The 15,753-nt window shown below is 39.8% G+C and overlaps 1 protein-coding gene across 12 annotated transcripts in view; it reads left to right on the top strand.

Moving 5' to 3' along the window:
• TENM2 (teneurin transmembrane protein 2) overlaps positions 1–15,753 on the top strand; it is a 478,752-nt gene that overhangs the window by 135,179 nt on the left and 327,820 nt on the right. For 2 of the 12 annotated variants that reach the window (XM_033517651.1, XM_033517652.1), the window contains exon 1: positions 9,392–9,945. The exons of the other annotated variants lie outside the window; for them this stretch is intronic. In XM_033517651.1, the coding sequence (XP_033373542.1) occupies positions 9,900–9,945 (46 nt within the window). In that variant the 5' untranslated portion in view covers positions 9,392–9,899. Of the gene's footprint in view, positions 1–9,391; positions 9,946–15,753 lie in introns of those variants that run through there. 12 annotated transcript variants of the gene reach the window in all.

Here is a 15,753-nt window from a genome sequence, read left to right on the forward strand (position 1 = left end):
GTCCTGTGCATCTCCAGTCCCGTGCATCCCCGTCCTGCGCATCTCCGTCCTGCACATCTCCCGTTCAGTCCATCCCCGTCCTGTGCATCTCCCATTCCGCGCATCTCCACCCCTTCATCTCCCATTCCGCGCATCCCCCGTCCCTCCCATCCCGCTGTCCCATCCCGTCCCTCCCATCCCGCTGTCCCATCCCGCTGTCCCATCCCGCTCTCCCATCCCGCTGTCCCATCCCGCTGTCCCATCCCGGTCCGGCTGTGCGCGGTGTGTCCCGGCCCGTCCGCAGCCCCGTGGCGGGGGCATCCCCCGCTCCCCCAGGGCCGTCTCCCGGCCGGGCTGTGCCGGGACCCGCGGGCTCTGCCCGATGCCGGGAGGGGATGGGGCATGGCCTCGGGAACCGGGCTGCTCGGGCAAGCTCCAGGGGAAAAACAAATACAGCAACGACGCTCCTTCCCTTTCCCCTAAAAAACATCAAGCCAAAACAACCGACAGAAAACCTCAATTGGGAGGTGTGCGCCTGCCCACAGGAGGGGGATTGAAACTGGATGATCTTTAAGGTCCCCTCCGACCCAGACAATTCTGTAATTATATAAAAAAAGCCCACAGCCAGAGCAAAACTCGGAATTTCTGTCTTCTCCTGGCTTTTCTCCCCAGCACAGCTGGGCCGGGCAGCAGGAGAGGGAGCACTGGGTTCTGTGTCCTGCACACCTTTGTGTGGAGGGAGGTTCGGGCTGCACAGAGCCCCAGCAAGTGCTGCATTAGAGAGAAACGTCCCCGGAGTGAAAGCCCCAGCTCCCATCCATCCCTCGGTGTGGGTGCCACCTGTCCAGATGAGTGCTGAGCTCAGTTTCATGGCTCTGGGGGCAGTGCACTGTGTTGGAAGCTCAGCAGCTCCAGCAGTGGCATCCTTCTTACTTGCTGTTCAGTAAGTACCTGATGTCATTCATAACAAACCTTGTAGCTGTGTTACTGGGTCAGTGAGTGGCACAGCTCTGGTTTGGCAGGCTCAGCCTCCCTGCTGACCCTGCTGGCAGAGGTGGGTCACTGGGGTACCTCTGAGCAGCCATCTCGGTAAGAAAAGGTTTCTCAGAGTATGAGAGGGCAGAGCTAATTCCATGAGCTGCTTTGAGACCTTCAGATGAGGTGAAGCCCTGCAAGTGGTACTGCAGGTACCTGCCCTACAGGTACCATGGCTGTGTGGCTGGGCAAGGTCTGAGGGGAGCAGGGGCTGCCTGCAGCCTCCTGATGGACGTGCTTGGGCAGTGGGGAAGGGCTGTGACTTCCCTGCCCAGGTGTCCCTGCAGTGGAGAGCAGTGGTTGTGTTCACTGTGTCAGCTGAGGTGGGGAACAGGCACTGTCACTTTCCAGCTCTCCACCCCTGGAACCTGGGCCCCCCCAGAGCTGGTCTGTGCAGCCCAAACACACCTGGGTCACCACCACAGCCAGAGTTACACGAGGGTGGTGTGAGGCTCCAGAAATGCAAGGCTGTCTGCTGTTCTTCCCTGGATGGCATTTCAAAACCATAAGAAAAATGCTTGTGTCTTTTGTGTTGGGTGGCTTATCCAGGACTAAAACTTTCTTCCTGCTGTCTTTATAGTAAACATTTGATTTATCTTGTGGTCTTTAAGCATCAGCGGGTATTGAAAGTATTTAAATAACATCCTTTCATTGTTTTTAAAAGACCTCTTGATAAACATAAAGAAATATTTCCATTCTGATGAACAGCAGAAGATGTGTTGGAACTATTTAGGTGTTGGGTCAGACATTACTTATGATATTCCGATGGGTTTTGCTAATTCTTAACACACTGAGAATCATTTTGAAAATGAAATTCACAGTACTATGTGCTTCTTCACACATTTTGTTTCTTTGTCATGAACATGTATTGGTTGATGACAATTAATAGTCTGTGAATTTGGCTGACAGCAAACCTGTTAGTTGAAACATAAACTAGGTGCTACAGTAGAGATAAGGGCAACAGAATGCTGATATTATGCTTTATGATTTATGCTTTGTCTGGCTTCACTCATTTCCTTTATGCTAAAAACCCCCAAAACAGCAGCAGCATGGTATTGCTTTATATTATTATAGTTACTTTGAAACCTTAATCAGCAGAAAAATCTGTAATGAATGAGGTTATATAAAATTTCATCAGGGATCCAAGTGTTTCTCCATTGAGTCCAACAGGCACACTTTAAATGGAGAAAAATGGAGAGGAAAAAACCAAACAGGAGGCTCAGGGAAAGAGGAAATGAAGGTTATTAGACAATTTGAGCACTATAAGGTTGTCTGTCTGCTTTGTTGTTTGGGTTTGTTGTTGTTGTGTGTTTGGGGTTGTAGTTGTGTTTTTATTGTTTTGGTTTGTTGGGGTTTTTTTACAAAATTGTTGTCCTTAATGGTTGTGCTTTTGGTGTGCATTAAGATGAGAACTTTCTGGGAAGTGTATGTGGTGACTCTGTTACGTTGTATAGCGTAGTTAATATCTATTCCTGGCAGCTTCCAGAGGTTTTTTTTTAGGTATTCAGTACCTGAAATTGTACCATTTTATCCCAGATTTCATAAGTAAGGATGAGGTAAATTGTAAAAGAGCGTTGGCTGATAAGTAAAGTTTTGAATTGCGTTCGTGTTTGTCACAGGAGAGAGCACGTCAAAAATGACAATGCCTGTATTAAACTGGCTGGGTGAAAAATAGTAAAAGTAAAAATAGTTCTCTCTTCTTTTTGTGTTAATTACTTTTTCACTTTTCGGAAACTGTTTGTGGGAAGACTTTTGCTTTAATGAGTCTGTCTTCATAAAGTTGAAGAACATTTCAAGTAACAGCCAGATAGTTCACTCATGCTCTTAGTCAGCTGTATGAAAGATGTGGCACAGTCTCAATTGAGTTTCCATGGAATCAAAGTCTGTATATTCTAAAGAAAAAAAACATCTAGGGGAAAAAAAGAAGAATGTTATTATTAAATTGGGATCATTCTTAAATGCAGAATATTACTTATTATCGATAATTTTAAGAGACTGAATATATCTAAAAAGCCATATCTTGCTATTTATATCTGGTCTGGTTGCATTTCAAAACTGTGAAACAGTTATCGTAAAACCAGACCTAAAATGTGCATTTAAATATTTTTTTTTACATTTTAATCATCTGTAATGTAATGTCATACTCATTTTTTATAGCATTTTTAATAGGCATATGTTTTTTTGAAATTTCTGTCACTTTTTAACAGTTTACTTAAAATACTATAAGTTAAAGTTCCTAAGAGTCAATCATGTCAAGCTCTTGCTGTTCTCAACATTCTAATCAGCACTTCATATTTACCAATTTTATCTTTTTTTTCTTTTGCTTCAGTGTGCACTTTCTTAGTGGTATGACAGGGATAAAGGCAGGAGCAGCTGTTGTGGTTCTTACCACAGGTTCACCAAAACCAGTATCCTCTGTCTGATGAGAGCTGAGGAAATGCCAAATTAAGGGTGCTTTTTATGCCACATCAACCCTTTTGGTGGAATTTTCCTCCATGTGCTGTACCAAAACAGATGGGGAGTAAACCAAACTTTCCTGAACCTTTTTCTTATCAACTCATTGGCTTGAGTCATAGTCTAGAGGCAACAAGAAAGTGTTTAATAAAAGAAGCTCTTGACTCATGTGGTGAGTAGGACTGCTGTGGGTTTGGTACCCTGTTGTTATGGCATTGCTGCTTTAGCAGTCCCTGCAGTGTTCCTGCTCATCACAGCTCTGGGATACCTGGGAAGGAGTGAAGTCTTCCGAGTTCTCAAGAGGTCTTTGAGCTGTGAACTCAGAGGGCTTGAAAATCTTGGTTTATACTTGGAATTTTAGGGGTTCTGTTATGGTATACAGGTCCTCTTGAGCATTACATGAAACAGCCCGAAGCAGTTAATGAATTGTCAGGTGTTAGTAAGGTGTAGACCTAATCCTGTAAGACCTCTGTGCTAAATATAGTGGAAAAATGGGGTTCTGGTACAAAAATTGTGGATCAGAACACAAGTAAACAGGAGCAAGTTTTAAAAAAGTAACACCTTTGTTGCTGTTTTTCATTTCCTCTGTGGTGTTATTAGAGAGACAATTTTCTGTTTTTATCATGTAACTTTACTCTGAAAATAAAAAGTTCATAATTTCCCTGCCTCCATGTTTTGGTCATCTCCTGCAGGTTTTTGGCATTCTTGGCTCATGGCACAGATAAAACTTGGCTCCAGCAGGGCAGCAGGTCTTTGGATCCTGACATAGAAGCAAATAATTTTAAAAGGTTTATAGATTTGGTTCTCTGCTTCCACATTATCAAGGAAATGTGCTTGTGTCAAGATCAGCTCACAGAAAAAGACGAGTTTTTTCATTACCCTGGTTATTAGGCAATGACAGCGGTGGCATTTTAATTTGTTGACATCCTTCTTTTTGCCATCTATATCATAGGTGTAGCAAAGCAGTGTCTATAGAGGCTGGAACTGAATTCACAGCAGAAATAACCTCAGAATAGAAGTCAGCCTGAATATAGGTCAAGTTAGTGCATAGGAAACCAACACATCTTCAAAGCTGTGGCTCAGAGAATGCCTAAGGGTATACTTAAGGCATGAATGTTGCATATTAATTCAGGGGACTGGGCAGTAAAACTAGGCTTTGTTCAGTTTCTAAGTGTGTTGCCCTGTACTCTGACATAAATTGTGCACAGTGAAGCTGTGAGCTCTGTTGTCTCAGCCTAGATTTGTATTTCATGTAGAGAACTTAAATTACCTAGTTGTGAAGAAAATGCTTTAGGAGCCTCGCAGCGCTCTCCTGGAAGCCAGCCTTTGTCTTTGCAAGCAGAACGTGCCTGCAGAGCGTGGAGGAGCTCTCAGCCCGTGGCAGGAAGAAATCAGGCACATCTGAACCTTGTAGGTAAATTATTCTTTCCATCCCTAATGTTAATTGAGGCACAGGAGGTTCACGTGAACTGGCTGCCGTTTAGGCGCAGATGAAAGTAATCGGTTTACTGCTGGTTTAAAAAATGTAAATCTTCTGTGGGAGATACTTCAGGAATTGTTTGAGGTACTGAGGAGACTTGAAAGGCCTTAGCATGTGACTGTAATTGGAGAAAAAATTCTAAATGGAAATGTATGAAGCAGACAACAAGTTGGTGCCACGGAAGTCTGACTCTTGAAATGTTGTTTTAATGCGTATTCCTCTATGGTTTTACAAATAAATACGAGGGTGGGGTGGATTTACATGTTCTTTAAAAATTTTGTACCCAAATAGTCAACAACATACTGATTATCTCCTATTATAGTACTTTAGCAGAATTTATAGAAGTACTGATTTCCATTCATTCATGAAATGATTGGTTTCAAAACATATTAACACTTATTTTCATGGAATAGAGAAAAGTAGAAATTAACTATGTAAATAAAATAATAACTTAGGTATTAGTTATTATCACTTACTGAGTTGACAATGATAGGTATCAAAGATTATTTTCAATAGCCATTAAGAAATCTGCATGAGTCATTATAAGCTGCTTTTGCTGGGGTTTTCTTTTTGTTTCCTTTTCAGAACACTTGGCTATCCCTTCCATCGTGTAACACGGGCAGTTGTAGATCAATTTGTCCAACCATGCATATAGTGAGTAAGGTTGTACTGTTTGGACCAAATGGAGGTCATAAACAGTTTTAATTTATAATGATGCTATCACATGTATTCAGTTATGCTCAAAAAGCAGTGTTTAAGTGGTTTTATTATTCATACCAGCAATAGCATCACAGTTGTTCTTCACCCTTCCAGGATGTTGTACCTTAGGCTTGTGTAAGGCCTTTATTTTGTGCCTCTCTTGTACCAGTAAAATTATGTCTGATCCTGATGCTTCTTTTACCACACCAATTTCATTTCTCGTTGTAAATTGGGTGCTGGGAAGTTAAGAATAGGCAATATAAGACAAAAGGGATTTTCGTGTATGCTCTGCCTTTCTTCTAGCCCTTGTGATCCTCCTGTATTCCCTCTGAGCAGGGAACAGATCCATTCTAGGGAATGGAGGCTGGGAAGAGATGAAGGGCCACACTGTGCCCTTATAATTTTATAGTGCTTGTGGTGTTAGAGATCTAAAGGTATTATTGAAACAGGGTTTTGGGAGAAGAAGGTGGCATGTTTTATTAAACCCACAGATGTATCTGAAAAAAAAAATAATAGATGCTCTCTTCAGTTCTGTCTTCAGGTCTGAAACAGAAGAAACAAAACCAAAAGGCTGGGAAAATTAATTTTGTGTTTGTGTCACCCAACTAGATAATTGACGAAGGAAGTCTTTGCTAGATGTAAAATTCAGAAGGATATTGCTGATAGAAAGTGGCCATTGGCCCTTCTGCATAACCAGAGCCTTTCCTTCAACTCCCAAGTCAATGAGTGTTTCTGGCCAGTAACCACCTGTGATAGGTGTGAGTTCTGTCATTGTCATTTGCCACTGTACCTCTTGTCATGTGCTGTGTGATCTCCATGTCCTGGAAGACCCTGTGTTTTCCTGAGAGAGGCTTGTAGGGGATGGGGCTGGATTCAACATCACTGAAACAACACAGGGTGGTGAATGTTCTAAAATTGTTCTGTTGCTCCAGAAGTCTGAGGTCACTGAGGATGTGTTTGCATGTGGACTAAAACCCACAGGAGAACAATCCGGATTTCTAGCAGAGTAGACAAGTACCAAGAGGTTTTTTGTGATTAAACTTCAACTTGGCTTCTTCATTTAAGATTGAGGAGAAAGCTGTGGTTTAGTTATTTTCTCTGTAATGGTGATAGTGCAAGAAAAGGGCTGGAAATCAGCTATTTCTATCTGCACAAAATGGCATTGCTAGTAGGTTTCTGTGTGTGGTTATTTTGTAATGTTCACTGGTGTGGTGCTGGTGTGCTCCTGGAGTACTGCTTGAGGAAGCTTAAGTGGAAGCACATTTAAAAGAAGTAAAATACAGTGTTCTCATTCATGTTCATCAAAGCCTCTCCTGCCTTATGGAAGTGTGGCTGATTGTAGAGTGACTTCCATAGGAGAATGACTTGCCTTGCTTACTGGAGCTGTAAGGAGTCAAGCAGTTCAGTGTCCAAACACTTTAGTTCAAACACAAGGTCAGTTCTTGCAGAAAACAATTTATTTTCTTCAATGTATAAGCTCATGTTTGGTTTTAGCCACACAGTCCTATGCCTTTCGTGAAAACAAACAAGATGCATGCATGTTTTCAAGTGTTTTGTTGACCTTGGATGCAAATGCTGCCATTTGATTCCATTGTGAATTCGAAGATAGGCCTGTGAGAATGAATAAATACTTCTAGAAGTATGTATGTGTTTGCATTTCCTGAGAGTTGTCATGAATACAATCTAGTACATTGTAAGAGACGGGGAAACTTCTTATCAAGGCTTGCATGAGAAAAGCAATTTACCAGTAAGGGTGAGAAAGATGAATGGGAAACAGGAAAGATCTCTCCCCTAATTGTTCCTGTTGCTCATTTTATGAGTACACAGGCCTGTGCACTCACTGCATTGGCAGAGGAGCTTCTAACAGCACTTGGCACTTACTTTTGCATGTTTTCTTTTCAAAAGGTAGTGAGGCAGTTCCTTTACAGTATTTACTGATAATACTCTGGGAAAAAAAAATGCAATAACTAAACTCATGGATGTCTATTTCTCATCTCTGTTTTCTCTAATTCTCTATTTCTCATCTTTCTGTCCCCCTGAAATTTCAGGTGGTGTTAATTTCCAAAACAGGAGGCTTAAAACTGTATAAGGAATCCACTGGGCTCATTACAGCAGCAGAACATGAAGGAAGGAATTCTTTATCCCTCACACAAACTGCTCCTGTGCTGGGTCAGCTAGTGGTGCATTGATACACATACAGAGAGATATAAAAGCCCATTGCTCTCATTAATATTTTTGTCCTTATGGTAACTTCCAATTCTGCTTAAGAAGGCTGCTTAAGAAGGTTAGTGAGAATCTGATTGTCATGGATCTGTATTTAAGAGTGGATTCCCAGTCCCCAGGAGACAAAAAATAAGAGGTGAAATGCTGAAGCAATCACAAATTTATCAATAGATTGGGGTTTGCAAGTTTAAAGGGTTGTTTTGCAAGTGTTGCTATACAGATATGAAAACTGGATTCCACCTGTCCAGAGCTTACTGTGATGGTTTTTTGGTGAGATTCTGGAGGCAAACATTCACAGAAAAATGTCAATTCTTACAAGTCTTATGGTATAGAAATGATAAAGAATTACCTGGGGTTGAAACTGACCCCAGATTCCCTGATAATCATTTGTGAACTCATCTTTATAACCTCCTCTCTGGAACTGGAAAACCCTTACAAAAGAGGATACCAAGTTATGTAAAGCTGTTGAAATATTCTTGTAGGCTACCTGAGTATCTCCAGACGATTCTGCACAGTCCAGGGCCAGATTCAGATTTCCAGCATCTTAAGCTATTGGCATTGTCTTTTCCCTAGTGCAGTTGAGGTGGGAGGATCCAATAGCACAAATAGGGTGGTGCTGCAAAGAAAATATATCTTTTTTAAGGTTTGTTCCTGTTGCATGTTGGCTCCAAGTAAATCCAGGTGTGGTTGTGGGCTTGTGTCAGTTCTGCAGACAGGGACCTTGTGTGCTTTGGGCCAGCTGACCAGTTTCCAGCTGGCAAAAAGCCCATTTGCCTTGACCATGTAAAAGCAGAAGGTATGAACAAAGCAAATCATGTTACCTGTTGTAGTTAGGAAAAAAAACCTACCATAGACCCAAACAATCCATACACATCCCATCCCCATCTTACACAAAAATGAACCCTACTTCCATGAGGACTTCTTTTCTAGATGGGTAGGAATTCAAAACTAGATTTGAAATTTTAAATTTGGGTTTTAGCTTGTAATTGCTTTTTAAAAACATTGGAAATATGAACATATCTCTGATGCATTCCTTTAAAAATGTTAGTTCTGGGTCAAGTTTATGCTTCTCCTACCACTTAGAGCAACTTCATCTAGAAATTCCAGGCTAAATAAAATAAAGTGTCTGTAATACCCTTCCTTAAAAACAGATTTATCAACGCTAATATGTTTTGTTGCTATGATAACTCAGTTATCAACATTAAACATTTGTTCAGTCATTTGTTTACCAGTGGCAGTTTGTTAGTAGTTATAAGTAGAATTCCATCTGCCAGTTAAACTATATTGTAAATTAATGCAGAAATCAGCAGCTCCTGTTTGTTGGGGGTGGGGGGAGGTGTCTCTCCTAATGAATATATGAACTTAATTGCACATAAATGCATCTGCAGAAGATGGTCGGGGGGCATCTCAGGTATAGTGCACACAAGTGTGCCAGTCAGGCGCAAACAGGCACACACTGTGATTATCTCAGTTTTCAAACCTGGAAGAGACAAGAGTGTGTTGCTAAATGAGAGAGGCAGTATGTCATGCTCACTGAGATAAAAACAGAAGCTGCCAGACACTTTGGCTTTATTCTGCGAATTCTTTGCTTCAAAACTCTCCTCTTTTCCTCCGGCTTATTCTGCCTCCCATTCTCATTCTTCCTCCTTCCTTCGCTGCTGTCGCGATCTCTCTCTCATTGTTCTCTCCCTTTTCCCCGTCTTTGATGCACATACGTTGTCACATTTCATTGACTCTCCCCTCTTCTCTGTTCTTACACTCACGCCTAGTGGTGCTTCAGCCAGAGCTCGCAGCCTCTCTGCCGAGTTTTAGTCATGTGTGAAGCTCAGTTTGATCGAGCGCTCCTTTTCTGCCTTTTCACTCTCGCAAAAGATTAAAAGGTGGCGTCACATCGCTCCCCGGCTTTTTCCCGCAGGACGGACTTAAAAGGGACAACAAAAACTAATCACTTTCAATAAGCGTTTTCTCGCGAAAAAGGGACTTGGCTGTGCAATTCGAGGCCGGTGCTAAGGATTGGGAAGGCTGGAGGATGCTTCATACTGCTAACAAGGGAAGGAAGCCTTCAGCTGAGGCAGGTAAGAAGTGGCTGGATCCCAATGTTTGATGGAGTGCTTGGTCGGAGCGGAGGATTTTCAGCCTTCTCTAACTGAGACAGGCAACTGCAGCAAGAGGCAGCAGTGGGGTTGTATCAGATTCCTTTTGTTTAAGATGTAAAGTCTGTGCTATAAATCGAATTAGAGATGGGGTTCTGAGGATGCTGGATTCACAATGAGTGCTTGTTTTTTTCCTCCGTTCTCTCTGTGTATCAAAATAAATCAGAGAGCCAGCTTTTGTGAAAGCTGGACTTTGCTTAAGGTTAAATTCAGTGCTGAAATCTCAGTATAAGGAAAGCTTTAGAGTCTTACAACCCTCAGGGAGCTTGCATTCTGCAATTTGATTGCAACAGCTCAATTAAAAAAAAAATATTTATTTACTATTTATTGTGTAAGGTAAAATCTAGCATTGAATTTAGGTCTAGGTGAATATGGCATGTTTGCCTGGCATTTTATCAGATGAATAGCTGTACCATTTTAGACATACTGTAAAACCTATTTCATGTTTATGTTTTGTAAATTGAGATTAAGTAGCATCCTGAATGAAATACGTGACTAAAACTCATAAAATGCATCTGTGTTTAGTAAAGCAATCACCAAATTAGAATAATGGATTTATGTCAGTTGTCAAATGGAGTTAACTCTGAAAGTGCTGTCCACAAGTGCACTTGGATTACAATAAAGGGCTTTCTGTTTAACAGTTATTGAGAGGAGCTAATTTATCTGGCAAAGCCTATGAACTTAAAGTCTTGTGATAATATAAAATTCTATAGCCTAGAGGGTTTTTGGTTTTGGGAAACGTGCCCTTTTATTCTCTGTAAAAATACATTAAGATTTTATAGGGATTCCAAAGGCAAAAATAATTTTAGTGAGTCCTTTTTATTCACAACTGGAATATTTAACTATTGGGACGCCTGTTTCTGGTTGTCACTGGCTTTGGTGCTTTTTTTTCTCTCCCTGCATTTTACAGTTGCTCTCTGTATCAGCAAACTGACTCAAAATAGGAGGAAGGGATTCTGAGCATCCGTGATACTCTGAATTTTATTGTCACACCAAAGAGTGAACAAGCAGTCAAGGGTAGTTAGACCATTATTAGGATTTTGGAAAGAAAGCAAATAGTGTTGTAGTGATCAGAGTTATTTGTAAAGTGGAGCACTTGCTGGCTGGCTCTGAGCAGAGCTGGGAAAAGCTAACTTGGTAAGCTGCAAACACCGTCTGATAGGCAGCATTTCGTGGTGCAGACCTACAGATGAGCTCCCTGCAGGGTGAAATGAATCTGTTTCCTTGAGGACTTTGGTCTCAGTGTAAGTTCCCCCCAAGGCTGGGTCCTGCTGCATCCCCTGAAGCTCTGGCGTTCCAGGCAGCGCCGTGTGCGCAGGGGATGCTCGGACAAGAAGGGCAGGGACCAGGCGCCCCAGCTGAGAGGGACCGAGCCCCAGGGAGGCAGAGTCTCCCCCACTGAAGGGGCACTTCCAGCCCTTCCTGCAGTGCTAGTTAACTGTACACTTTCATCCTCATACAAATTTTTAGATTTTTTTTATTTTTTATTTATTTATTTATTTATTTTCCTGAATATTCTAAGTCAGAACTTGTAAATGTTTCACTGTTTTCCTGTGGATAATTTTACTTTCTAACTATGGTTTTGCTGAACTTGTTTATTTTTTTTGGCATTGGAATTGCCACTCCAGCTCTGTTTCACCTTTCAAAACCTTTCTATATGTTCTTCCAAGTTCTTTTTATGCTTCAGCTCATGTTGGATCAAACTGAAATTAGGAGTAACTTCTCTGACAAAAATGGCAGTCCTGGATGTAATGTGGTACTTTAAATGATATTTTGTGATTTAAATGAAACATATCTGAGTATAAGTGGTAAATGAATTCTGGTAGGAATTAGTCATGAAGACTTTAGTCCTTATGAAATGGCAGAAAAGTGGAAGGTTGAAGCTGAGCCACCTTGATGTGCTTGAGCCCAGAATGCAGGATCTGAATTGCAGAGCATTTTTCTCTGCTTTTGGCATTGCCTAACTCTGCCCTACTAGATGTTAAATGGGTGATTAATAGAAATAGCAGCATTTTACTGATGTTCCAGTAGATGATGCTGGAGAGCAAAGTTAAGATTACTTCATCTAGAGAAAGAAATGCAGTGAGATTACAAAAACCAAAGAAAAACTTCAAGGCTGTTGGTAGTTCCATATTATGAGATTAATAATTTTTACATCATTATTGTAGGTGCTATTCCATCTGAAAACCTGAACAGCCACATGTGCTGGAATGAAGCACATGTAGATACAACCATGTATTTTTTTAAGGTTTTTATTTACCTCCTCAAATTTTATCACTATTATTGACATTGTTTGAGCTGTGTTTACTTAGAGGAAGGGCTGAATGAATATCCCTAAAAGTTAGGGGTTTCGTTTTTTGTTTTTTTTTTAAATAGAGACACAAAATACAGATTTTTAATTATAAATTAAGAAAATAAATGCATGGCACCTCAAAATTAGAGTTCTAGTACAGTGAAGTTGCTTTCCTTTGAGAACAGCAAGAGCTTACCAGATCAACACATAAAAGACAAAAAAATCTTCTTAATTTGTATGTTATTTTATGTGTACTTTTTTATCTATTAACAATTGTGAGTTACCATCTTCTTATGTGATTCAGTTCTGAGAGAAGCCCTATGATGAGTCTCAGATCAATAAATTGTAAGCACCTAATGGCAAATGTGTGAATAGAAAACTGTGATGTTCTATGCTAAAACTACTGTTTTAATTAATCTGATAAAATGATAAAGCAGTCCCAAAGGAGAGGAGGATTTTAGTATACAGGCACTAACTGATGCAATTTCAGGCAACCACTGACCTCTATCTGTGGGAATATTTATTTTTGGAGATGATCACCAACCGTAACTGATTTCAAATTCAAAACCCTAATGTGTGTTGTGTTTCTTTAATCCTAGCTTTTCATGTAAAGCAGGATAATAAACATGCAAAACTTAGGCTAGTCATGCTAAAAATGTGCTCTCCCTGTGTGCTACTGGTTTGTACCTTAAATATAAAAAGACAAACAAGAATTATTTGAAGACCTTTGAGAGAATTCAGTTTTTAGAATTAAAATTACTATGTTTGACTGAATTTTATAATATATAGGAGCTTGCCTTTATTTTGTTTGCTACTTAATGTGTAAGAAAAATTCAACTTCTGCTTATAATTGGGAAAAAAATGCAGATAGAAAAATGTGTGCCAGATCTCTACAGTCATCTCTCATGTAATTAGCATTGTAGGCTATTGATTTATTGTGGCTCAGATTTAGTATTTTTATGGGTTTTTGCATGTGCAGAAATGTCTTTAATCTGACAAGGTTTTGGTTGGTTGAGGCTTTTTTGTTGTTTTTGTTTATTTGGTTTGGGGTTTTTTTCCCCATATAGGTTTGCTATTGCTAGTAGGGATTTCCTTAATTAATCCTTCTTTAATTTATTTGTGCATCCACTGTGTACATGCTAAGGTAATTCCTTAACCTCCAGAAAGCTGTCCATGTACTTGATATGCAGAGGAAGTGAAATCTGCATTTCCTAAGCATATTATAGGAAATGTAACTCTCTATGTATTTATTGAATGGGCATGTAGATTTTGTTTTCAAACTTAGTAGTTCCTACTGTTTTAGAGGCCATTAGCCATGGCCACTGAATGTTGTGTCTCAGTTGCCCATGGCCAAAAGTTCATGAGCACTTTCACATTTTTAAAATTCTGTGTCATTCAGAAAAATAGGCTTTGCTGTTTCCAGTGAGAACATCACCAGAATTATGTTCTCATACCTTCCTCACTCTCAGACTTGTCAATTCAATGAAATGGTACATAATTTAGTTTAAAAGATTGTAATATGTCACCAGTTTCTAAAGAGAATTCCCTGTTGAAAACATTGGCAAATTCACTTTAAAGGCTTATGACACAATATAGCCCTGAGGAATAAACTTTTATCTTTGTATTTCTCAGTTCTCAAAGTCATGAAGAGAAAAGCAAGTATACTTGTATACTGGAATTTTATTTAGGAGAACAGTCCTGAAGGCTCAGAATAGCTGCACAGGGTCAATAATTCTGGCCACAATTGAGTTCAGTGCCATATTTCTCAGTAGCAACAATAGTGTATTTCTAGGTTTGTCTCTGGATGCTTATTTATGTAGAAAGAATGACAAAAATCTGAATCTGTGTATTTTAACTGAAGCCCGTTAGAAATTTAAAAATACTCAGTCTCACATTTTTGGAACTGAGGAGGAATCTAGGTGTCTGCAGTAAGTTATTGAAATATAAAGCTGGGATGTGTACATAGGAAAATATACTGCAGATAATACTAATTCAATGATTTATTTGTGAGGCTTGCATCTATATCATAGACTGTGATAGTACTGTTAAAATAGGTAAATAAAAATGTGAAAAAAGTAATTTTAAAAACAAAAATAGGATTTTGGCAGTGAAGTTATCTTAAAAATCTTCTAAAGGAGGACATGGTTGTATATATTTTCCTCATTAATGATGCAGTAACTCAAAGCATGGGATGTAAGTTCTTTTAGCTGTATTGTATAGAATATCTTTAGCTAGCACAGTTCTTACTCTATGCATGCAATTTTTGAAGATACGGAGCTCAGTTGCTATCTGTAGCTTATATTGACTTAATAAAATTCAACCTGTAGTTCATAGCTGATTCCAAATCAAATAAAATTTATATTCTGTTATGAAATATGATTATAGCATGGTAAAACACTGCATTAGAGGGCCCCTGCCCTCAAAAATAAATTACTTTTAAAAAGTGAAAAAGCTTTTTAGAGAAATCTTTTTTGAAGCAGGACGTTGTTTTCAGATTGTCTCCTAAACTTACCATTGTCTGTGAGATTTCAGGAGTAAAATCATATGAAAGTTTCTCATATGTGGACCTTCTCTGTAAAACATTGGAAGTGTTAGAAAACCCAATATATGTTTTCCAGGAATTTTTTTATGGAACTGAATACTGAGCATTTTCAGTTGGAGAATGTGCCCTTGAAATGTCACCTGTTAATTTTGTATATATTTTGTTGTACTTGTCCACACAGTCCCACCAAGTAATGGCTCTTAAGGATATCAGTTATTCTAACATTGTTAGGGAAGAACATAGTCTCTTCTGTGCTCCTCATTTCTCTTTGTTAATGGATTAATGTCTATTTTGAATAGATTTTAGTTGACAAATTCAGCTCCTTCAATCCTTTCTGTTTGGTCTAAATGTCAACTCAACACAAGCTTTTGTGGAGGTTTTTTTTTCTCCTGGCAGCAGAATGGAGACAAGGAATCTGCTGCAAGAACAAGGGCTGTACTGAGCTGGGAGAGACTGGTCTCCTCTCCCCACATACAATAATCTCTACTTTTCAGTAACTCAGCCTGGCTGACCTGTAGCACTCCCTCCCCAGCAGATAATAATGCTAGATGAAACCTGGTTTATCTCAGTATTTATATTGATGCTCATAGTTGTAGCCTAATTCTGTATGTAAGGGGATAAGGCGTGGTGTGTTTGTGTTGGGAGGACACAAAGAGAAGAGGGGGAAAAAATAGCAAGAGATTTCTGCAGGAAAGAAAACGTTTCTGAGAACAGTGTGGGCTTAAAGCCAAAACTGTAACATCAGATACTGAATGCAGATTCCTCTTAAAGTCAACCTATTGTAGTATTGCTGTGGTGTGTGTGGATGGACATAAATAATGTATATGTGCTATACATATATACATGCAGTCTCTAGAGGTCAGTAGAATGTAAGGAATGGACAGATGTTCAGTTT

This window comes from Parus major, chromosome 13 (genome assembly GCF_001522545.3).
Source record: "Parus major isolate Abel chromosome 13, Parus_major1.1, whole genome shotgun sequence".
In the NCBI taxonomy this organism is placed as follows: domain Eukaryota; kingdom Metazoa; phylum Chordata; class Aves; order Passeriformes; family Paridae; genus Parus; species Parus major.